Source organism: Podarcis bocagei (assembly GCF_964188305.1).
Source record: "Podarcis bocagei genome assembly, chromosome: 3".
NCBI lineage: Eukaryota > Metazoa > Chordata > Lepidosauria > Squamata > Lacertidae > Podarcis > Podarcis bocagei.
In genome coordinates, this window is record NC_138127.1 from 110,999,257 (window position 1) to 111,024,095 (window position 24,839).

Sequence of the window (24,839 nt, forward strand, 5' to 3'; positions counted from 1 at the left end):
GTTGAAGTACCTTCAGGTTGAGCGTTTTCGGGTTGCGCTCCATGGAGACCCGGAAGTAACAGAGCACGTTACTTCCAGGTTTCGCCACTTGAGCATGCGCTCAAAATGACGTCACGCGCATGTGCAGAAGCGGCGAATCGCAACCCACGCATGCGCAGACACGGGTTGCGTTCGTTTCAGGATGCGAACGGGGCTCTGGAATGGATCCCGTTCGCATCCAGAGGTACCACTGTACTGAGATGGGGGCGGGTGGGCAGGAGGAATCGTGACACCCCAACCAGAACCACTCCAAAGTGCAATAAGGTTTTATGCAGTTCCTCTGAGCTGCCAGGACTCAGGCTTGGCCCCCTCTCTCAAGGCCTCGGTTCCAAAATCCAGGCACCCAAACTGGGCCGCGGGTGTTGTTGGCAAACTGGTATTTCTTGCCACTAATCAGAATTCACCTGTTCCAACTTGGCCGCCTCCCCTGAATGACTCTGGGATGGGGCTGGTGTCAACCACACGAGTCCCACCCCACAGAAAGAGTAGACGGGGCTTGGCATGCATGCTCAAGAGTCAAAGTGATGGGTGGCCCCTGCCTTGCCTACCTCGGGCCCCTGCTACTTGCAGGACCTGAAAACTGCCCAACCCCAATCACCCCTGGAATATCGGAACTGCCCACTGAGAGCCAGCGTGGCCTAATGGTTAGAGGAGGCACCCCAAACTCGGCCCTCCAGCTGTTTCTGGACTACAACCCCCATCATTCCTAGCTGACAAGACCTGTGGTCAGGGATGATGGGAATTGTACAGGTGAAACCCGGAAAATTAGAATATTGTGATGACATGGCTCCCCAAATCAACAGAGACTGTGGAAACTTCACACTGGACTTCAAGCATCCGGCATTGTGTGCCTCCCCATTCTTCCTCCAGACTCTGGGTCCTTGGTTTCCAAATGAGATGCAAAAGCTGCTCTCATCAGAAACGAGATTTGGGGAGCCACGCCACGCCGCATTGAGGCAGTAATGAATGCAAAAGGGGCCCAAACCAAGTACTGAGTACATATGCATGTTTCTACTTCTCAGAGCTCCAATATTGCTCTATTTGCAGTCCTTGTTTTGCTGATTTCATTTAATATTCTAATTTTCTGAGATTGTGAATTTGGGGTTTTCACCAGCTGTACGCTATAATATCACAATTATAACAAATAAAGGCTTGACATATCTCGCTTTGCATGTCATGAATCTATCTCATATATTAGTTTCACCTTTTAAGTTGAATTACTGAAATAAATGAACTTTTCCACAATATTCTAATGTTTCGAGTTTCACCTGTAGTCCCAAAACAGCTGGAGGGCCGAGTTTGGGGATGCCTGGGTTAGAGGGTTGGACTAGGACCTGGCAGACTGGGGTTCAAATCTGCACTCAGCCATGAGGCTCACAGGGTGACCTGGGTCCAGTCGCTGCCTTCTCTCAGCCTAACCCGCCTCACAGGGCTGTTGTGGTGCATTAAACGAGGAAGAGGAGAACCATGCACATCACCTTTAGCTCCTTGGAGAAAAAAGTTGGAATATAGGTATAGGTAAAGGGACCCCTGACCATTAGGTCCAGTCGTGACCAACTCTGGGGTTGCGGCGCTCATCTCGCTTTCCTGGCCGAGGGAGCCAGTGTACAGCTTCCAGGTCATGTGGCCAGCATGACTAAGCCGCTTCTGGCGAACCAGAGCAGCGCACGGAAACGCCATTTACCTTCCCACCGGAGCGGTACCTATTTATCTACTTGCACTTTGACGTGCTTTCAAACTGCTAGGTTGGCAGGAGCAGGGACCGAGCAACGGGAGCTCACCCTGTCGCGGGGATTCGAACCGCTGACCTTCTGATTGGCAAGGCCTAGGCTCTGTGGTTTAACCCACAGCGCCACCTGCGTCCCATAAACACAAGAAATAAACAGGAAGCTTTGGGAGAGGGCAGTCGTGCCTGCGTGTGGATGGAAAGGCAGCCTCAGGTCTTTCGAGAAAGAGGAACAACCATTTGCAACATACCCAAGCAGGAGCTGGTCCTTTGGGTCCTGGGAGACGTACACAAAATCCCTGAGGGAGAAAAGCAAATAAGTTGGGGGTTCTTGGAGGGAGGAGACAGAGGAGGGAAAGGCCTGCCACAATTTCAAAAGGGATGGTGTGGAAAAGCAGAAGATGGATTCCCGCGTAGTACCTGAGGTAGGCCTTTGGTTTGTACCCCATCGCTAAAGCCTTCTCTTCGGACATCAGCAGCACCGCCGAGGCCCCGTCAGTCTGGGGGAAAGGAGCCAAGAATATTCTGTCAGCAGAGAGCAGGGACCGCCCCCCCCCCAATCTGCTGTCTCTGTATTCAGCTGCACTACAAGTGAATTGTAGAATTGGAAGGGAGCCCTAAGGATCATCCAGCCCGACCCCCCTGCAATGCAGGAATCACAATCGGGAAAAGGACGTTGCATGTGAGTGAGTTTCAACCTCAGGAATTCAAAAGGAAGGCTTAAAATTCACTGTCATTCTATGACATGTCGAGATCAAAGCCTCCTTCTCAAAGAGGCAGCCAGCCTGCACCTGTGGTGCCAGGGAAGGGGAGAGACAGCTGTTTATTTGGGAGGGGGGTATTGATACATAGGGCCTAATGCAGGAGGGGCTGGGGGGGGAGAAGGCTGAGGTGGTCTTTCTGCTGTTGTTGGGCCATAACTCCCATCCCCCTTGACCATTGGCCATCCCGGCCGGAGCTGATGAGAGATTACGCTCCGTTCATGTTCAATGCCAAACAATGGGCTGGCAGCAGGCAAGTGAGCGCCAGGCACTGGCAGTCTCTCCTCCCATCCCACTGGCCCCCTGGGGACAGGCCAAAAGAGGGACGCTGTATGTCTGTACAGAGCCAATTGTAGTTTGCTGGCAAACCAGAAGTAAGACCTCTCTCTCTCTTTGCAAAGTCAAATTCCTTTACCTCTTTTAGCCCTATCTATCGATCAATCGATCTATCTAAAAGGGACGTGGGTGGCGCTGTGGTCTAAACAACTCAGCCTAGGGCTTACTGATCAGAAGGTCGGCGATTCGAATCCCCACGACGGGGTGAGCTCCCGTTGCTCAGTCCCTGCTCCTGCCAACCTAGCAGCTTGAAAGCACGTCAAAGTGCAAGTAGATAATTAGGTACCGCTGTGGTGGGAAGGTAAACAGTGTTTCCGTGCGCTGCTCTCGTTCGCCAGAAGCGGCTTAGTCATGCTGGCCACATGACCCTGAAGCTGTCTGTGGACAAACGCCAGGTCTCTTGGCCTACAGAGCGAGATGAGTTCGCAACCCCAGAGTCGTCCGTGACTGACTGGACCTAACGGTCAGGGGTACCTTTATCTATCTATCTATCTATCTATCTATCTATCTATCTATCTATCATCTCTCTATCTAATCTATCATCTATCTATCTATCTATCTATCTATCTATCTATCTATCTATCTATCTATCTATCATCTATTTTAAATCATATAAATACAGATAAGCTAAATCTTGGGCCACAGAGTGCTCTAAGGATACAAGAAGAGCCTTTAGCTGGATCAGGCCCAGGGGGCCCCATCCTGCCCAGCAACCTGTTCGCAGAGGAGCTGACCAGATGCCTGTGGGAAACCTGCGGGCAGGATTCAAACACAAGACCGCTCTTGCCTCCTGAGGTTTCTGGGTATTTAGAAGCATCGCTGCCTCCAACTCTGGTCGATGATTCCAGTGATTCTAGCACAGCTGAAAATCCCTTGTTCAAATCATGCTGCGTGTGGTGCCTTACCAGGAAAGAAGAGTTGGCGGCTGTGACTGTCCCGTAGGGCTTGACAAAGGCAGCTTTCAGCCTCCCCATCTGCTCCATCGATGACGGGCGGACTCCGTTGTCCCGCACAACCGTGTCCCTGCCTGGCAGAACCAAGAAGAAGAAGAGTTTGGATTTGATATCCTGCTTTATCACTACCCGAAGGAGTCTCAAAGCGGCTCACATTCTCCTTTCCCTTCCTCCCCCACAACAAACACTCTGTGAGGTGAGTGGGGCTGAGAGACTTCAGAGAGAAGTGTGACCAGCCCAAGGTCACCCACCAGCTGCATGTGGAGGAGCAGAGACGCGAACCCGGTTCACCAGATTACGAGTCTACCGCTCTTAACCATTACACCACACTGGCTCTCAAGGATTTTTAGAGCCCTGCAGCGTCCCAAGATTTGGCTAGCTATTTTCAAACCAGTATTCAGGCTTCCTCATTTATGCCCAAGGATTCCCCCACCTCAGCAACCTTTCCCATACCTACAGGCCCTCTCTTCCCTATCCCCACCCCACCCAATTTGCTCCTAGAAGCCCTTCCTTTCGCTAGGAATTTCTGTCTTTTCCTGGGGTCACAGCAGCCAAAGTGGTACACCCAGATTCAGGATCAAAGTTGGCCAAATGATAGAAGCCCCCCCTCCTGTGACAACCAAGCAGCCAAGCCAATCACTGTCAGAGGTGTCAACCCCATCACTGAAAACCTCTTAAGGTAAAGGTAAAGGGACAACTGACCATTAGGTCCAGTTGTGGCCGACTCTGGGGTTGTGGCGCTCATCTCGCTTTCTTGGCCGAGGGAGCCGGCGTACAGCTTCCAGGTCATGTGGCCAGCAGGACTAAGCCGCTTCTGGCGAACCAGAGCAGCGCACGGAAACGCCGTTTACCTTCCCGCCGGAGCGGTACCTATTTATCTACTTGCACTTTGACGTGCTTTCGAACTGCTAGGTTGGCAGGAGCAGGGACCGAGCAACGGGAGCTCACCCCGTTGCGGGGATTCGAACTGCTGACCTTCTGATCGGCAAATCCTAGGCTCTGTGGTTTAGACCACAGCGCCACCCGCGTCCCTAGAAAACCTCTTAGCTCGCTGCTATATGGACATGAGCCCAGATACAAAGGGTAAGGCTTTCTTTTAAAGCAAATAAACCCAAATTTCTTTAAGAAGGTGGCAGGAGTGAGGGGAAAACAGGAAGCTTCTGTCCAGGGATGAGGGTATTTGGCTTGTGACACTGAGAAACAAGCTGGTGCCCAAAAGATTTCGCCAAAGGCTGCAGGCTAGTTTGGGGTCTGCTGAACTGACTTGCTATGACCTTCCCAGGAGAAATCATCCTGTGGGTTTGCTTATATTACCTCATCAGGTTAAAACGCAAAATTTAAAAAGAACTTTTAAACAAAAAGAAAAAAGGGGAATCAAGCTACCCAGTGATAGTAGCTTTTGAACAAATTAATGCTAGGCATTGGTGTGCTGCTTGAGGTTCAGCTTCAAGACTGCGATTTTATGTTGCAGCAGCTCACAAGCAGATGAACGAAAGCTGCCCGTTGATTCACATCAGGGAATTGGGTGTACTCTGGTGAGAGCTACTGTGGCCTTGTGGTTAAAGTGTAGGACCAGGGCGAGGGAGAACAGGGTTCAAATCTCAACTCAGCCATGAAGCTCCCTGGATGGCCTTGGAAGCCAGTCCCTGCCTCTCTGCCTAAGCTACCTCACAGGGTTGCTGTGGGGATGGAATAGGGAGAACTTTGCATGAGCTTCTTGGAGAAAAAGGTGGAATGCACATGGAATAAATGCGATGCCTCGCTCCATCACAACACCCACCACGTCAAAACGTCTGTGGCTCTTTGAGCAGGTTTGGAGGGGGCACTGCTCTTGCTGTGGTCCTTAAACGTCCCTGCCCAGGGCAAGAGAATGGCAAAAGTGCTGCTTCTTCCCATTTGGGGGCAGCTGAGAAAGGGAGAGATATTTAAGATCCAGGTTTTCGGTTGTTGATGGGAAGACGACACGGACCTAGAGAACCAAGGAAGGCTGGAGAGGAAGGGAGGGAAGGTCTCCAGCACAGTGGCTCCCATAGTGGGTGGAATAGCGCCCCAGGGCGGGGGTTTCCTAAGGGACGCCAAGAGTCAAGGGCTTGGCAGGGGGCAGGAGGTGTAAATGACTCTCAGACTCTGAAAGGCTGGTATCACTAGATCAAGTTGATCCATTTTGTTGAATAAATCAAACTAAATAGTGTGAAGGGCCTTCTCAGTAGTGGCACCCGCCCTGTGGGACGCCCTCCCACCAGATGCCAAAGAGGAAAATAACTACCAAACTTTTAGAAGACATCTGAAGGCAGCCCTGATTAGGGAAGCTTTTAATGTTTAACAGATCACTGTATTTTAATATTTTGTTGGAAGCCGCCCAGAGTGGCTGGGGAAAGCAGATGGGCGGGGTAGAAATAATTAATAATAATAATAATAATAATAATAATAATAATAATAATAATAATTAGGGTTTTAAATAAATGATGCAATTCATGGTTATTGTTTTGAATGTTATTGTGTTATCTTCCTTAGTGGGCCATGCAAACCACGATTCTTAATAATGTTTTTTATGGGGTAGGGGGCACAGGGGATGAGTCTATGGAACCAAGGGGGCAGTCGCCCCCAAACGTTTGGGAAACGCTGCTCTAGTGCCTGGGTGTGGCCGGAAAGGAGCTGGGCTTCCCCCTCCTGCAGCAGATAATTCTTCCCCCCTCCCTGTCCACAAGTTCCCAAGCGACGCCCCACGAATTGCCCAGGGGTTCCTCCCAACAGGACCCCCACCCCCGCGGTACCTGGCACTTTGAAGGACACGAGGTCAGTGAGGAGCCCTTCGTCCTGGGCCTTCTTGGCCAGGCTGTGGGAGCGCAGGGCATACTCGTCCTGCTCCAAGCGCGAGATGGCAAAGGCGGCTGCCAGGCGGTCTGCTGAGTGGCCCATCGTCTCGCTGGTGGAGAACTCAGCCACGGCTGGGAGCTGGTGGGAGCCAGAGAGGGCTTGGTGAAAATCAGGAACTGGTATTCAGAAGCATCACTGCCTCTGACGGTGGACACTGTCGAAAGCCCTCTCCTCTATGAATGTATAACCCTCTTTTAAAGGCAAGTTGGTGGCCATCACTGCCCCCTGTAGTTCCATGGTTTAACTACCGTATTTTTCGCTCTATAACTCGCACCTGACCATAACACGCACATCGTTTTTAGAGGAGGAAAACAAGGGAAAAAATATTCTGAATGAAACAGTGGATGTATCATTTTTGTGCTTCATGCTGTGGCCACAGACATGTGATCTGATGGTGAATTTGGGTTGACCCAATGCAAAGATCCTGAGGATCCATGTGGATCCATGCTTTTTAACCACATTTTTGCACCACTGCAGCCCCAGGCAACAGTGGGTGCATGATTTTTTGGGGGCAGGCTGTAGCCATGGACATGCTATGTTCTCTGGTGGTGAATTTGGGGGTGACCCAATGCAAAGATCCTGAGAATCCATGTGGATCCATGCTTTTTAACCACATTTTAAGTGGGGAGGGAAGGAAAAACACAGAAGGGACAAGGAGCACGAGAGGGGTGTGCAGAGAACCAGCTGGCTAAGAATGCAGGAGTGGGGTATAACGGGAGGGAGGAAAGGAAGGCAAAAGTTTCCCCCCCAGCCACCCAAGCCAGCCAGCGCTCTCTCTCTCTCTCTCTCCCACCTGCATGTTTTCAGCAACACCGGAGCACAGAGAGGAAGGAACGACACTCTGCTTTCCCCTCTGCTTGCCTGGAGGGGAGGGGCTTTCCCTGCTCTTTGTTCTGTTTGAGCAAACACAGCAACGAAACAGAAAAGGGTGGGCAGTAAGACCCTGAGGCAGAATGCAGGAAAGCAGCAGCTTCCTCTTTTCAGGTTTCCCTTCTCCGTGAAGCGCGATTTGATTTTTGCCTGATTTTTCGGCTCCAGGGACCACACATTCGCTCAATAACACGCACAGACATTTCCCCTTCCTTTTTAGGAGAAAAAATCTGCGTGTTATAGAGAGAAAAATACGGTATATGTGAAGGACTTGGTCTGCTCTGAATTCTCCAACACTCAGCTTCTTTTGCAGCTTCTTGGTTTCCTTGAGTGCTGGGAACTGAACACGAGACTAACGGTTGTTTTAGGAGCTGAATACATGAAGAACACAGGACAGAGACACTCAACTGTCCCACCGTACGAGCCACCAGCCAGCCTGATGTCACTTGGTTTGTCCTCTTTTTCTCCTCACCGAACAAGCAAGAGGAGAGAGAAATAGCCTTGTTCATTGTTTTTACCTCTGGAGCAAAGTAATCAGGACGGATCCTGGAGATCAGGGACAGCCTCTGGCCCAAGCTTTTTGCCCTGGTGAGTCCAAGCATCGTCTTCCTCATTTTCCGGCTGTGTCTGATGGGGACGTCGGACATCAGCTCAACACCACCAGCCACCACCGCGTCCATCTGGCCAGATGCAATGAGACCGACTCCTGCAGAGATTGGGAGGAAGGAGGCGCTGAGGAGTTACGCTTCCCAGGAGAGACAAGGCAGCATCGCCTCCTGCGTGAGAAATGCCCTCCCTGCCACTGCCCTTGGGTGCCTGCCCAGGGGAGCTCCCACTCGCCAAGGAATGGCCAGGCGCTCCGTTTAAGCTCCTGAGTGTCCTTTGCACCCCTATGTTACCACAGCAGGGCAGCAGGTGGCCGTGGTCTGAGGGAAATGGCCTCATGGCCTCTTTACGCAGACCCCAGCCCAATCCGTCTAGAACAGTGGTTCTCAACCTGTGGGTCCCCAGATGTTGTTGGACTACAACTCCCACCATCCCTGAGCTAGCTAGGGGTGATGGGAGTTGTAGTTCAACAACATCTGGGGACCCACAGGTTGAGAAAGGCTGGTCTAGAGCATTTACAGAAAGGTTATCAGCCTTCCAGATTTAGAACACCTGAAGCAACACATTCGCCAATTCTTCCTTGAAATCTTTGCTCAACGGCCACCATTTCCATCCATTTTTACCGAGCGCAGTGTCTACTGCAACTGCGAAAATTTCTTGCCCTCTAGTTGCTCCCATTGTAAGTGGAGGGGGGTGTTTCTATGGGCTGTTTCGAACCTTCTTCCTTCCGTGCTCACCCTCCTTGGTCAACCTGCTCCTTTGTCTTGCTTAGATCTCACCCATTTGCTGTCCTAAGTGGGACAGCAGCAAGAACCTGCCAGACACCCCTTCTGCATAGGACCAGGCACAGTGGTCCCCAAACTTTTTCAGACTGCTGCCCCCTTGGTTCCATAAACTCACTCCAGTGCACCTACCCTACCCTATGAAAAGCAAACAGTGGTACCTCGCAAGACGAATGCCTCGGAAGACGAAAAACTCACAAGACGAAAGAGTTTTTCGTTTTTTGAGTTGCTTCGCAAGACGAATTTCCCTATGGGCTTGCTTCGCAAGACGAAAACGTCTTGCAAGTTTGTTTCCTTTTTCTTAAAACCGCTTGAAGAGGTGCAGTTGCGACTTGACCGTGCTTCGCAAGACGAAAAATTCGCAAGACGAAAAAACTCGCAGAACGAATTAATTTCGTCTTGCGAGGCACCACTGTAATTCAGAACTCTGCTCTGCACAACCCTCTGATGAAGATGATAAAACAATAAAATTCATAACATTAACCATCCATTGCACAATTACTCAAAATCCAATGAAAACTATTTAGTTTAATTGATTCAACAAAAGGGAAGACCTTGATCCAGTGAAATCCGCCATTGCCAACAGCTGGCCATCTTGTGATGACTCAGAATCATAAATACAAACGAACGTGACCAAAGGAAATAAAATTGAAAGCGATAAGAACGGTAAAACTTAAACTACGAAGCAAGGAAGCTGTTCCGCTCTGGGCTCCAGCCTGGTCAGTTGTAAATAAGAGATCAAGGCGCTAAGAGGGGTCCACTCCAGTGCCCCCCTGCCCCCCGCTTGCCTCTTAGCCTTCCCCTAGGTAATCCCACTGGCCCCAGGGGGTGGTACCACCCACCTGGGAACCACTGACCAGGCACGTGTCCAGTCATCAATCCACAAGAAGGTATAGTGCTGCTTACCAGAGAGAGGTGCATTTTTGGCTTTTGCCAACATGTGTTCAAACATTACCAGTTTTTTAAAAATAAAAAATGTGCTTTTTGAAAGAAGAGGCTGCTGTTTCTGGACAGAGCAGAGAGCAATGAACTCCCGCTTAGGAGACCCGAGGCAATGCCTTGCTTCCTGCTGGAGAAGCATGCTACAGGTTCTTTGCAACTCTACAACCAATTGCTGCATGCCCCCTTGTTCTTCAACCGTGCCCCCCCCCCCGACAATGCTGGTACCTGTTGTCATCGCCTGGTTTGAAGAGATGCATGCCATGGTGACCGTGTGGGCAGGTGTCTTGTCAGAGAAGCCAGCTCCCAGGGCAGCCTACAGAGAGGAAGACAATGCAGAAAGCTTAGCAAACAGAGTGCTGAGAAAGAGCTTTATCTTTACAACACTTCCTGCGGTGGGAAGCCGGCTATGACTTGTGTATCAGATGACTTTGCAGAAATCTCGTGAGGGGCAGCTGGGTCTTGCCAAAGGGCACTTGACATAGTATGTGGCTGTGGAATTGGCGGAAATGACTGGCAGAATCCGAGACCAGGGAGAAGAGTCGGTGGAAGAAGATTGGAGGAAATTTAAAGACTATTTACAGAAATATTGCAAAATTAAGGAATGTTAGAATGATGTTGGATTGAAGTTAAGTGGTTTCTAGTTGTAATGGTTTAAAAGAATATGGAAAAACTGTATTTTTAATAGGTAAAAATGTAATGTTATAATATATTAAGATTAAACATCAGGATAATAAGGAGGGAAAGGAATTGCTGAACTAATAAATTGAACTGGAACACAAAAAAGGGAGGTATGAGGAGGTCCGGGAAACAAGTAAATGAAAGATAAGTGATGTAAAGATGGAATTATTTTTAACTGTTTTTTATTTCCTATTTTTTCTTTTTTCCTTTTCATTATGTAATATTGTGAAAACTTTAATAAATATTTATATAAAAAAAATACATAGTACGTGGCTGAGCAGGGAGGCGAATCTGCTCTTTGGGTCTGTACAGACAACCACTTGCTAGCACAAGAAGCCTGCAGAAACTATGATTCTGTTGCTATTCAAAAGTAGGGTAGTGGCCAATGAAAACATTTGTCCCCTTAGCACACATTCTGGAGTCTCTGCTTGTTCACTGGGAGTGCTCACCTAATTGTGCTTTAAGAAGAAGAGACTGGTCTGAGGGTGAAGACAAAATATCCGCAAAATGTGACAAGTTATGTACGCTGAGATCCAGCGGCGCAGGACTAGGACCTGGGAGACCAGGGTTCAAATCCTTGCTTGGCCATGAAGGTCACTGGGTGACCCTTTGGAGCCAGACACTGCCTCCCAGCCTGACCGACCTCTCAGACCGGCTGTGGGGATTGAATGAGGAGGGGAAGAACCATGTCTGCCACTTTGAGCTCCTGGGAGTAAAAGATGGGGTACAAACGCAATAAAATGAATAAGATAACATGTAATTGCCACCCTGGGCTCCTTCAAGAGGAAGGGCAGGGTATAAAGTGAATAAATAAATCCTATTTTTACTCCATACATTTAAATCAAGCTGACAGAAGGTGAAACTCAACATTTGTCAGGAGGAAAATATTAAGATTGACTGTATCAAGTTGATGGACAATGCCAAAATGGCAAAAATGACCAGAAGAATCAGAAATCAGGAAGACCAAAACTTTAATAAGGAATGGGGGAAATTTATAATTTGTCTTAAAAACAATTGTAAACAGTTAAAGCCGTTAGGACTGGAATAACACTTTTATTTTAATGGTGAATTTTGGACATAACGGAGAGGTAAAAGATTTGAATTATTATAAAAGATATAGGAGGAAATAATTAATAATAGGACCCACAAAGGGGAGGAGGGAAGTCCAGGAGATTCCTTGGAATCTTGTTTTTATGTTGCATGTTGGATATGTGGCTGTATGATCTGAAAACCACATAAACAAATTTACAAAAAAGAAAAACAAAAAAGATTGACTGCATCACCAATGTTTGCATTTCTCTTGAAAAAGAAGTTGCATAAATGGTTAATACGTCATGGCGCTCAGCCTAATGACAATTATGACCAGGCTTCATAATCTCTGGATAAAGGATAACTTGGGGACGAGGGCTGGGAAAAGCCCATCTCTAATGTTTGATGTATTACAGTATTTTAATATTTTTTTGGAAGCCGCCCAGAGTGGCTGGGGAAGCCCAGCCAGATGGGCGTGGTATAAATAATAAATTATTATTATTAGTATCTACCAGAGAGGAGGAGGAGGAGAAGAAGAAGAGGAGGAGTTTGGACTTGATACCCTCCCTTTCACTCCCCTTCAGGAGTCTCAAAGCGGCTAACAATCTCCTTTTCCCTTCCTCCCCCACAACAAACACTCTGTGAGGTGAGTGAGGCTGAGAGACTTCAGAAAAGTGTGACTGGCCCAAGCTCACCCAGCAGCTGCAGGTGGAGGAGCGGAGACGCGAACCCCGTTCACCAGATTACGAGTCCACCGCTCTTAACCACTACACCATGCTGGCTGGTCTAGTGGGAAACTGTTGCTAGCCAGAGTCCGCAGAGCCCTTGGCTAGGTGAGCCAATGGCCTGGCTGAGGATTTCCACGGGGTTGGCTCCCTTCCAACACTACAAATTCTGTGATGCTACAGGATAAGACAGCCCCCGCCATGTGTCCATGACACAGGAGGAAAACACCTGAGTCATGGAGGCTTGGATACACATTGCCACAGAATGCTGCTCCTGAGACACAGCCAAGAGGGTGAAAGTTCAGGACAGAGCTGGAAGTTAAAATTAAAAACAAGGGCTGGACTGAGCAGCCCGTGAGATTGGAGCCAGCAGACTGCGGCAAACGAAGCAGGATCCTGGAGAAGCACTGCCAAGCTGGAGCAGGCAGCTCTACACAGCGTCCGATGGCACTGGACCTTCCCTGCCAGACAGCCGCACAAACGGTTGCTTGGCCTTAAGAGAGCAGGCGCGGGTACTGCAAGATGTTCTGGCCACGGTCAGAAACCAGGGATCATTTGCACGCAAAACAAAGTCATTGGTGGAGGATTGCCAAGGGTTGCTGATAAATAAATACTGACAATTTCCAATGTTTGCAATCTACATGTACGCGGACAGGCGCACTGGCAACATCAAATATTTTGTAAAATGAACAGGGATCTCAGCTGGCATGTTCAAAGTCTGCTGATACGGGCTCTCTTTTAGGGGAGGGGTCATGGCTCAGTGGCAGAGGGTCTGCCTTGCAAGCAAAAGGTCCCAGCCTCTCCAGGTAAGGTGGGGAGAGACTCTAGCCTGAAACCCTGGAGAGCCACTGCTGCCTGTCCGTGTAGACAATACTGAGGCAGATGAACCAAGGACTTGTTATTAGTCAGCTTCCAGGGAATGAACAGGTTGACACCCACCATGATTTGCCCATTCATATAACACACAACTGGTATTCAAGCGACCGCAGAGAGATGTTCTGCTGTGTAGCTGCCTAGCGCTTCTTTCAATAATTTAACATACCTCTCTAGCTACATTGCTGGTTTTCACCTCCTGGATAACGGTGCCAAACACAATGTAGTCCACAACGTCCTTGGGCACATCAGTCCGGTTCAGCAAGCCTCTGTGGGAAAAAGTCAGAGAGGGGGAAAATCAGTGGTAGGCAGGCCAAACCAAGAGCATTTCCCTCTGGGTGGTTATTTCACATTAGCTGGGAAGCAGTTGGGTTTAGAAGATGAACCTGCTTTAGGGTTGCTATACGTCTGAATTTTCTGGACATATCCAGCATCTGGCCAGAAATCAGTAAAATGTCTGGGGAAATCCAGATGTATGGCTGCCCATGTTGGCAGTGCCATTTTCCATAAAAAGATCTCAAAAACGGCAATTTGCAATTTTGCCGAAAAAGCTCAACAGCTTTGCACTGTTTGAAATATGGACTGCAAGAAGATCCAACCTCTCCATTCTGAAGGAAATCAGCCCTGAGTGCTCACTGGAAGGACAGATCCTGAAGCTGAGGCTCCAAGACTTTGGCCACCTCATGAGAAGAGAAGACTCCCTGGAAAATACCCTGATGTTGGGAAAGATGGAGGGCACAAGGAGAAGGGGAGGGCAGAGGACGAGATGGTGGGACAGTGTTCTTGAAGCTACCAGCATGAGTTTGACCAAACTGCGGGAGGCAGTGGAAGACAGGAGGGCCTGGCGTGCTCTGGTTCAGGGGGTCACGAAGAGTCGGACACGACTAAACGACTAAACAAAAACAACAACAACAACAACAACAACAACAACCTGTTTGCTCAGCAACAACAAAGCAGCAGAGATCCACAGCTTTCATAGCAGCCATGTTACCCCACTAGAATATTTGTTTTATCACTCCAAGTAAATCTAGAGTGTAACTCCTGTCATTCAGGGGAAAAAAACTATCCAATTGTTGTTGTTTTACCCATTAACTCACTACTTACTTTAGCGCCGCTCTAGCCAAGTCATGTGGCATCAAGTCTGCATACCTGACGATTAGAGAGGAAAGAAAAACATTAAGGTCTGAGCAATGCAATGATTTTATTTTATTTTGCTCAGTGCAGGGTGAACAGATCAATCAAATCTTTATTACGGTCACAGACCAGCATAAGTAGGGTGGGGTACAATCATTTAAAATCTGCAAAACATTCTGGAAAGCTAAAATTATTAAAACAGAAGGTATATATAAAAGACTATAATAATCTAAAAGAAGCTAAAAGATTCTAACAGAAGGGTTAGGAACGTTAAACGGATGTGGAAGTGCATGAAAGGTTTGTATACAAAAGGATATGACTATCAATTTACAAAGCACTCTAATATGGGTGTTAATTAAATCTAGTTTGTGGCACAGGTCATGAACAGAGAAAAATGATGTGACCAGCAACCTTTTAACGTTGACTTTTAATCGACAAAATAATATAACCAATCAATAACTAATTATAAGTAATTCTCCATTGCTACGAGTGCTATTTTGGATCATAAGGCTGGTCCATGAAAATATACTGAATTACTTAATGGAAGAAAAGTCCACTGCAAAAGTGGGCATTGCCTGGTAAATCTTGGCAATGCCACATAACTTTTCAGCCACTCACTGCTCTATGGATGGGCACAGGACAATGGTATCTGCCTCCTCGAGTCTCTTATTTAGATGCCAGGATAGTAAGCACATCATCTGCAGTTAACTTTAAATTAATTTTATTAACCATAAGCTGCACAGGCATTTTCTCCGTCAACACCAGGTTTCCCCAGAGACTTTATAAGTTCTTTACAAGTCCCCAGACTTTACAAGGAAGGATTTAATGCTTACGAGGTTCCTGACTGCAGAAATGGAATGCGAACCCCGTCCACCACCACAATATTCTTCACCCCATTTTTAGCCAGGGTTTTTTTAGTCTTGGGCTGAGCTGTGGAAAGAGAATGATAAATGACTACTGACTGAGACAATGCAGATCAAGAGCAACATTTCTGTTGTTAAAAGGCAAGGAAGAATGCATGGATTTTTGAGTGAGAGTCCTTTTTGAGTTTAAGCCAGGAAGGGGGAACTGTGGGCACTTCAGAGACTGCTGGCTTCTAGTTCCCACCATCCCTGACCACTGGCTGTGCCTGCTGGGGCGGATTGAAGCCCAATCCAACAAGACCTGGAGGCCGACTAGTTCTCCATCCCTGATTTCAGTCAAAACCTGAGTTTAATTCCCCATCACAGTCACTATTCAGTCTGAAAAGCATTCAAGAGTGTGTGTTCAGCTATGCCCAATCTATTGGCAAAACATACTCCTGAAACAACATACACAAAGTTTCATGAACACTGAAAAGTGCTAATCCTTATAACCTACTCCAAAATGCTGAAAAGTTGAAGGAATTGAGTATAAAGAAAGAAATAACTTTTACGGACAAGGTTGCTAACATAACAATAAATGGCCTATTAGATATTGGGGCAATCTTGGATCCCCAAACAGCAAATGCAATTTAAAGCCAGGCAAAGAGGGACACCCAGTTTCTATTGCATAAAGAGGGTCTCACTTCGCAAGGTGACGTTCTCTACCAGAACACCAGCTTTTGTGAATTCCGCACAGGTATGTTTTGCAGTGAGCACAAAATGTTCGCAGAAACAAGACAAAATCAAAGTCTAAAGTACATCTTGAGTGTGGGTAGTGCATGCCTAACCCAATTCAGTGGAAGAAGACACTAAGTAAAGAGACTTGGAGACCTGGTTGTAAAGAGGACCCAAGGTTATCTTATTGAGAGCCTTGAGACTCTCTTCCCAAGAACCTGCAATCAGTCTCATTAAACTGTTATTCCAGTTTGACCACTCCCTTAAAAGATTCCTGTACATCACTGGGAGTGCCGGCCTGAGATCACAGAGAGTTGCAACTAGATCCCTAACAATTTTGTAATAATGTAAAAGGCAAAACAAGAAACTATTGCTGGAGCTAGAAAGGATTTCTCTCTGAGTTTGTTGCTGTTGTTTTAAGAAGACAAATCAGAATCAACTGAGAGCTGCAATGCACTTACAGTCATACCTCGGGTTACAGCCGCTTCAGGTTGCATTTTTTCGGGTTACAGACCGCCGAAACTTGGAAGTACCAGAATGGGTTACTTCCGGGTTTTGGCAGTCACACATGCACAAAATCGTGCTTTGCGCATGCACAGAAATGCTGAATCGCAATCCGTGCATGCGCAGATTCACTGACGCGGGCTGCGAACGCTGTGGGTTGCGAACATGCATCCCGCACGGATCACGTTCTCAGCCTGAGCATCCACTGTACTTGAAATCAACCAGTGGAATTTCTTTCCAAGTTTGACAGGGGATCTGTATAACCCTAAGCCTCCAACACACTCCCAAGCTAGTTGCAAGACTACACCAGCCCTGAAGTTGATGTACTTTGTTCCCCAGCCACTGCTTGCCGTCCGTGGGTGGGAATTAAAAACCAAACCCCAGACCACAGCAGGAAAAGAAGAAAATGTCCCTTCTCTGGCCAGCATGAGCTGGCAGGGCTTACGAAGGACAATTTCTCCAACAGAGCATCTTCTCCACCCCACCTCCACCTTAGGGTTGCTCTACTGGTGATGTTATTGGTTTACCTGCTGTCTGTAACTGGGGCGAACAGCTGAGGGATCTTACAGCTGGAAGAAAAGCAGAACAAAATCCAAGTTAGGAACAAAGCAACAGCACCAGAGATTATCTCAATTACCAAAGATCAAAGAGACTCTAATGTTTAGGATGAACAGTGGCAGGAATACAGCTGCAGCTTTTCTTTGGACTCCATTTGGATGACAGTGCTTTCAAGTTCAGATCACTTCCAAATGTGCAACTGGCCTATTGTGCAATTGATTGTCCTGGTTTACAGACAAAGCAATCTGGCACAGATGTTCAGATGATGAGGCATTAAAACAAAAGGAATCATTTAGGCAGGGCCACTGGCATCCTAGTTTAGTTATAGTGCAAGTTTTCTATGGCAGATTGTGCCCAAAGCAGCTTGAAATAAACATGAAGTATAAAAACAGAGCGACATATTTAGACACAATTACAAGACGCTGCAAAAGTTTCAAATAAGATAAATGATTCATGCTGTCAATGTTACAGTTAGTTACAACCCACTATGACTAATCTTTTAATATTTGTACAAATTTGGTGCCTAACCAGAAGCAGCTGAACTTACCTAATCGAGCAGCCCATGGTGAGATAGCAGGAAGCGTTCTGGCAGAGCAGGTCAGCATGGATGTCATTTTGGAATCTGAAATGGGGGGGGGGGGTTAGACAGCCAGTGATTTATCTTGCTTGGCTTGTTAGCAACATTCATGTTCGTCAGCCAATTCAGCTCACATGCCCGGTCCAGGAAAGTCAAGGTCATCAGTCCCCCCCCACCACCCCACTTGCTTTCCAAAGCCACTGCCAAGTCTTCGGAAAGATCACTGGGCAAGCAGAAACCACAACCTGAGACACAATGATGTGGTTCTTTCTCTACAGTGCAAAGATGCAAAACCGATTAAATGACTGCAGATTCCCCCCCAGTATTTTATGGAAACTTTTTGCAGCAATGTTGCCCAAGGGGCAAAGTAGCCCTATGTCTTTGGTAAAACCAGAGAGTTTGCAACCCCAGTAAACAGAGTTTTCTACTGTTGTGTCTCTGTCTTTATTTGTTTTGAATCTCTGCCTGAACAGGCACTTAGCATGTTTAAGAAATGACAAAGGATAGCTTTACACATCAGGTTAAAAGAGCCTATGTTGTTTAACACTGTGCTCAAAGCATTCTCTCTCCATTCCAAGACAAGAAATTCAGCTTTATTAAAAGTCAAATACCTCAACAAAGAATTCTTACACGTGTTCGGCTCATAACCATGCTGCTCAACCCATTCATTTCCCTACTCTTTCATTCCAGGAACCAACCTCCCCAGCTCCATGTTACAAACAAGTTAGCCTTCGGAGGCGGGAGGGCAGGTCTGTTTTTTTGGAGACCAGCATGGCTCCTATTTAGGAAGTATATGGCTGCACTGAAGAATTTAGGGGCCTGTTTTCACTAAGGCGAATATTGGTCCACAATACATCCGATATTAAAGGTTTTGTAAAGGAACAAGTTCCTCTCAATGCTGCACCAAGCTCCCTCCTTGCAGGTGGGTCCAAACCCTAAAATGGTTCTGGGACCACACCATCCCTCTGAACCAAATCCAACCCCACACTAGGTAATACAGTGGTGCCTCGCAAGACTAAAAGAATCCGTTCTGTGATTCTCTTCGTCTAGCGGTTTTTTTCGTCTTGCGAAGCAAGCCCATTGAAGGATTAGCAGATTAGCGCTATTAGAGTCTTATCTGCTGATCGGATCAGCTGATAAGCGGCTTAGCGCTATTAGCGGCTTTTAGAGCCTTTTAGCGGCTTAGCGCTATTAGCGGCTTTTAGCGGCTTATCTGCTGATCGGATCAGCTGATAAGCGGCTTAGCGCTATTAGCGGCTTTTAGCTGCTTTTAGCGGCTTATCTGCTGATCGGATCAGCTGATAAGCGGCTTAGCGGCTTAGAAAAAGGGGGGGGAGGGAAAAAAAACCAGCAGGAACTCGCAATACATTGTCGTCTTGCAAAGCAAGCCCATAGGAGATTCGTTTTGCGAAGCACCTCCAAAACGGAAAACTCTTTCATCCAGCAAGTTTTCCGTCTTGCGAGGCATTCGTCTTGCGGGGCACCACTGTACCTAAACCTAGACTACCCCCATTAAGGTCTTTGGGGAAAGGCTATAGCTTAGTGGTAGAGCATATTCTTTGGATGTATAAGGGCCCAGCATAATATTAATAAAATGAACAATTTCTTCTTGGCCTCCAGCATCTGCCATCAGCACAAAGCCCTCCCTTGCTCTCCATAAGAGCCATAGCATCCACCAAGTTTCAAAACTGGATAAATATACTACCGGTAAAGAAAATATGCAACCAAATAACAACAACCACACACAGCACACCACAAGCCCAGGTAGTTTCATAACATGTGAGGCTGGAGCAGTGTAGAGACTGGACTACAAATTACAAAATTACAAATCCCTGGTCTGGATTTCACGCCGGCCATGGGGCTGTAGTTAAGTAAGCCACTCCCTCTCCCAAGAGTGTAACATGGGGAAAACAACAATTGCTACCTCACAGGGCTGTTGTAAGTATGACAATAGGACCATGTACATTAAGCACTTTGAATGTTCTAAAGAGGCTATGAAGTATTCTGCACTGTAGTAATGATGGGACACTCTCTGTCCTTTCCTCGTTGTCAAAGTTTGTAATAATAATAATAATTTTATTATCTATACCCCTCCCACCTGGCTGGGGTTCCACTTTCCTCGGCCACTCTGGGTGGCTTCCAGCACATAAAAAAAACATAATAAAGGATCATACATCAAAAAATTCCTGATACAGGGCTGCCTTCAGAAGCCTTTGGAAAGTATTGTATCTCCTTGACATCTGATGGGAGGGCGTTCCACAGGGCAGGTGCCACTACCGAGAAGGCCCTCTGCCTGGTTCCCTGTAACTTGGCTTCTCGCAGGAAGGAAACCGCCAGAAGGCCCTCAGCGCTGGACCTCAGTGTCCGGGCTGAGTGATGGGGGTGGAGACGCTCCTTCAGATATACAGGACCGAGGCCATTTAGGGCTTCAAAGGTCAGCACCAACACTTGGAATTGTGCTCGGAAACGTACTGGGAGCCAATGCAGGTCTTTTAGGACTGGTGTAGTGGAAACTTTTAAGGAACCAGGGCAGGGCTTTGTCAACCAGAATATAAATACAGTGGTGCCTCTGGTTACATACTTAATTCGTTCCAGAGGTCTGTTCTTAACCTGAAACTGTTCTTAACCTGAAGTACCACTTTAGCTAATGGGGCCTCCTGCTGCTGCCGCGCCGCCAGAGCACAATTTCTGTTCTCATCCTGAAGCAAAGTTCTTAACCTGAAGCACTAATTCTGGGTTAGCGGAGTCTGTAACCTGAAGCGTCTGTAACCCGAGGTATCACTGTACTAAAAAAAAAAGGAAGTTAAAGGCTATCAAGGCATGCCTCTGGTATCCCCGGTCAGCAGAGGGCTACTGCCCCCAGGCCCTGCTTGTGGGCTTGCCATGGGGGAACCTGGCCGGCCACTGCAAGAACAAGAGGCTGGTCTGGATGGGCCCCCGGGGTTTGGCCTGATCCTGCTGCAGGGTCTCTTCTTAGGGCCTCAATTCTGACGCCAGGAGTTTTCGTACTGCTCTGACTGAGCTCACTTCCCTTCCATACAAAACCCCCCACCCCACTCCCTTCAGCCCAACAACACAGGGTGTGTGTGTGTGTGGCTGCGTCAGTCACGTGACTGTCGCCCCTGGTAATCCCTGGGGAGCCATAAATCCTCCCCGATCCCCTTGATCTCATCCCGCCTTTCATTCCAAAGGAGCTCCAGGGTCCGAACACGGCTCTCCCCCCCCCCCACTGCAACAGCCCTGTGAGGTATCCTGGAGCTGTAGAGTCGGAAGGGGCACCCAGGGGTCATCCAGTCCAACCCCCTTCGGAGCAATGCATGGGGCTGAAGCTAAGGGAGGCAGAGGGCGGCTCAATGTCACCCCCCCCCCCAGAGAGCGGCCTCCAGGCCTGGTCCCCCTCCCCCCTCCATCCCACCAAGGCCCTCATTCCGTGGCTCTAACCACTGGGTCACACAGCCACCGCCCCACCCACCGCCCGCCAACCCCAGTCAGGGCTCGAACCCGGCCCCCCCCCCACGGAGCTCGGAGAGCGAGGGGGACAACCGGCGGCCCTTCTCCTCCTCCTCCTCACCTGACGCGGCCGGCAGCCTCCTTCGCCCCTCCGACTCTCTCCCTCAGGCGTCGCCACGCCCCCTCCGAGCGCGCCTCGGCCAGGAAAGCCCCTTCCGGCCTCCGCCGTCGCCGCTGGGGCTGCCCTCGCTCCGCCTGACGCCGCGCGACGCTTCCCCCGGCCCATTCTGAGGAGGAAAAAAACCCGCGAGGAAAGGGCGAAGCGCACCTTCGCGGGCGACAAATATCCATGTGAGGAGGAGGGCCGGGGGCGGCCGCGAGGGGGGCGTTTTCCATCAGGCATCGCCGCGGACACCCCTTGTCGTAGTCCAGAAGCGCCGGGGCGTCGCCCCCTGGGCCAGGGCCGCCTCCCGCCCTCAGTCCTCTCGCTCGCTCTCGCTCGACCTCCGCGCTCGGCCAAGATGGCGGCTGCTGTCCGGGCCATCGGGAGCCTCACGCGCTTCACGCCCGCCCTCAAGTACTGCCGGACCCGGGGCTGCCGCTCAGGTGAGGCGGGGGGGGAGGGAGAAGGGGGCGCCCGGGCCTCGTTTCCCGGGGGGGGAGGGGAAGGGGACCCCCCCCCCGGACCCCGCTCCCCCCCGGACCCCATTCTCGGCCCCTGCTGGTGCTGCTGAGAGGCAGGGGGTCCCCTGAAGGTCATCTGCACCCCCCAGCCCTTCCTCCTCCTCTTCCCTTCCAGGGCCATAGCTGCCAACTTTCCCCCCTTTCTAAGGGAAGCTCCCTTATTCCGAATAGGATTCCTCGCAAGAAAAGGGGAAAGTAAAGGTACTTGCTAATGCAAGTTAGAAAATATATTAATAAAGAATATGTCCTCTCCTGCCACCCTGAACACCCCCACATTGGGGTCTGTCCCCACTCTAGAATCTTATGATGCTATCCCAGGGAATAGCTGCCAACTTTCCTCCTTTCTTAAGGGAAATGTCCTTATTCTGAATAGGATTCCTCGCAAGAAAAGGGAAAAGTTGACAGCTATGATTGTGGCCTCTTTATTCTTTTAAGAGGGATTCAAGAGAACTTACCAGGAACTATACAGACTGAATTGTGTAATAGTGAGAGGCTCACACGAGCCTGCAGCCAGCTATCTGCTGTGCATGTCAAAAGGGGAATGTAGACTCTGCTCAGTAAAGGGACTTGCTAATGCAGGTTAGGAAAGATATTAATAAAGAATATGTCCTCTCCTGCCACCCTGAACACCCCCACATTGGGGTCTGTCCCCACTCTAGAATCTTATGATGCTATCCCAGGGCATAGCTGTCAACATTTACCTTTTTTAAAGGGAAATTCCCTTATTCCGAATAGGATTCCTCGCAAGAGAAGGGAAAAGTTGATGGCTAGACCTTCCACCCTCTTCCCTCCACCCCCCCCCCCGGGCCCTGCCTGGGCTCCTCGCTTCCGCAACCACTGGCCGCCCAAAGGTCTCTCCAGCTGCCCCTTCTCTTTTCCCCCTTGCACCTCCCCCAATGGAATCCTTTAAACAAAAAATTAAAGATTTTGTTGATTTACAGAAGTATGTGCAATCTCTCCCCCCCCCCCCGTAACATTTTTTACAGATCAGTTTCATTTGTTGAGACATTAGGAAGAGAAGGGGGGAAGGGGGGGGAGATGGGTGGGGGTGGGGTCAGGTGGCGATGTTTCTATTTTACTTAATATATGTGGGGTTTGGTGTCACCGTTGCTTGTGCAGGTTCTTTGCTGTTCGCTTGTGTTCCTTTGGTGGTGAGAGAGGTTGGGGTTGGCCCAGGGTGTGGTTGTTCATTTGTGGTTGGCTGTGGTGGTCTTTGTTTTCACGTGTGAGTGGGGTGGGTGGGTGTTTTGGATCAGGTTAGCCATATTGATTTGTATGCTGTTGGTGGATTTTTGTCATCTTGTTGGGCTGTGTATGTGATAAAGGGGAGACATACCGGGGTGAAGGCGTCGTCTTCTATTTGTCTCCGTGTCAGTTTCAGTTTATTGGTTAATTTTTCTAGTAGGGCTGTTTCCCATACTACTTGGTACCATTGGTCCATGCTTACTCCCCCCTATGGAATCCTTGAACGGTAGAGTTGGAAGGGACCCCCCTTCAAAGGTCATCTGGTCCAACCCCCCCCCCTGTGATGGGTCAGTGCACCTGGCTGCTAACCAGAAATTTGCTGGTTCTGGCCCACCAGGATGCTTGCCTTGCAGGGGGTGGGACTAGATGACCCTTGAGGTGCCCTTCTAACTCTGCAATTCTGTGAATGCAGGAATCTCAGCTCAAGCCCCCGTGGCAGATGGCCACCCAACCTCTGCTTTAAAACGTCCAAGGAAAGAGAGTCCTCCGCTTTTCAAGGTAGACCATTCCAATGTCAAAACAGCTCTGACTGTCAGAAGGTTCTTCCTAAGGTTTAGTCGGGATCTCCTTTCTTGCAGCTGGAATTTGAGTCCTCCCCTCCAGAGCAGGGGAAAGCAAGCTTGCTCCCTTCTTCCATGGAACAGCCCTTGAGCTATTTGGAGATGTCTATCCTATATCTCAGTCTCCTCTTTTGATTATTTTACAAAAGTTATGCACCGCTTGATTGTAAAAAGAACAAACAAACAGCTCAGAGTGGTTTACAAAAAGATAAAACAGTAAAATCAAGGAAAATATTACAACCCAGCTTTAAAAAATAGAAAAGCTAAAATACTATAACAGATTAGGATGACCTCAACTTTCTAAGCATCTGGATAGGCTTGCGAAAACAGTACAGGGAGGGTGTCTGCTTGATCTCAATAGGCAGGGAGTTCCTAAGAGTGACTGTTCCAAAAGCAGAGGTGGTGAGCCTGTCAGCTGTGGGCAAAACTGGGCACCCAAATATGGTGCTGAGCCGAGAGATTGAAACCTCTCAGCTCAGCACCGTGATGTGGTGACTGACTTTGCCAGGCCTTGCATATGTGCATGGGAGTGACATTTGGCCATTGGAGGATTGGCCAACCCTTAAGTAGTAATAATAATAATTTATTATTTATACCCCGCCCATCTGGTTTGTCCTGTGGGTCAAAAATCCTTAGCTTCTCCCATTCTAAAGAATTTGGGGACTCAGAGGGAACTGGGAGACCCTGAATTCATGCTAGCGCTGCAGGATTATGGGACATGTAGAAGTGCCTCACTGTTGTATCAGACTTGAGTGCATTCTGGTCCAGCATCCTGTTTCTAATAACAGCCAGCCAGATGCTTTTGGGGAGCCCATAAGCAGGGTTTGAAGGCTGCAGACCTTCCTGGCTGAATATCCCCATAATCCGAAAGGTCTACCTGATGTTTCTGCTTAGCTGTCACAGCTAATAGCTGTCGGTAGGTCTTTTACCAATGGATTTATGTAATCCCCTTTTAAAGCCATTCAGGATACTCTACTGTTCTGGGACCGGCAGAAAGAATCATAGAATCATAGAGTTGGAAGAGACCACAAGGGCCATCGAGTCCAACCCCCTGCCAAGCAGGAAAGAGGAGTTGTGTACAGTGGTGCCCCGCAAGACGAATGCCTCGCAAGACGGAAAACCCGCTAGACAAAAGGGTTTTCCGTTTTTGAGCTGCTTCGCAAGACGATTTTCCCTATGGGCTTGCTTTGCAAGACGAAAACGTCTTGCGAGTGTTCTGTTTTTTTTCCGCCCCCCCCCTTTTTCCAAGCCGCTAATAGCCTTTTAGCCGCTAATCCGCTAAGCCTTTAATAGCCTCTAAACCGCTAATAGCGCTAAGCCGCTAATAGGGTTGCTTCGCGAGACGAAAAAACC

At 48.6% G+C, this 24,839-nt stretch overlaps 2 protein-coding genes across 4 annotated transcripts in view; one reads left to right on the top strand and one right to left on the bottom strand.

Moving 5' to 3' along the window:
- The window catches only part of HADHB (hydroxyacyl-CoA dehydrogenase trifunctional multienzyme complex subunit beta), a 348,394-nt gene that overhangs the window by 2,808 nt on the left and 320,747 nt on the right, over positions 1-24,839 (bottom strand). For 2 of the 3 annotated variants that reach the window (XM_081188688.1, XM_081188687.1), the window contains exons 2-12: positions 17,518-17,596; positions 16,940-16,981; positions 15,165-15,261; positions 14,302-14,346; positions 13,367-13,466; positions 10,118-10,205; positions 8,081-8,268; positions 6,590-6,770; positions 3,768-3,889; positions 2,186-2,265; positions 2,017-2,064 (exon numbers count right to left, since the gene is read on the bottom strand). In XM_081188688.1, coding sequence (XP_081044814.1) covers positions 2,017-2,064; positions 2,186-2,265; positions 3,768-3,889; positions 6,590-6,770; positions 8,081-8,268; positions 10,118-10,205; positions 13,367-13,466; positions 14,302-14,346; positions 15,165-15,261; positions 16,940-16,981; positions 17,518-17,584 — 1,058 coding nt within the window. In that variant the 5' untranslated portion in view covers positions 17,585-17,596. Of the gene's footprint in view, positions 1-2,016; positions 2,065-2,185; positions 2,266-3,767; positions 3,890-6,589; positions 6,771-8,080; positions 8,269-10,117; positions 10,206-13,366; positions 13,467-14,301; positions 14,347-15,164; positions 15,262-16,939; positions 16,982-17,517; positions 17,597-21,118; positions 21,259-24,839 lie in introns of those variants that run through there. The other variant, XM_081188686.1, reaches the window with a different exon arrangement.
- The window catches only part of HADHA (hydroxyacyl-CoA dehydrogenase trifunctional multienzyme complex subunit alpha), a 44,406-nt gene continuing 41,017 nt past the window's right edge, over positions 21,451-24,839 (top strand). Inside the window, exon 1 of the mRNA XM_081188538.1 lies at positions 21,451-21,603. Coding sequence (XP_081044664.1) covers positions 21,519-21,603 — 85 coding nt within the window. The 5' untranslated portion in view covers positions 21,451-21,518. The remainder of the gene's footprint in view (positions 21,604-24,839) is intronic.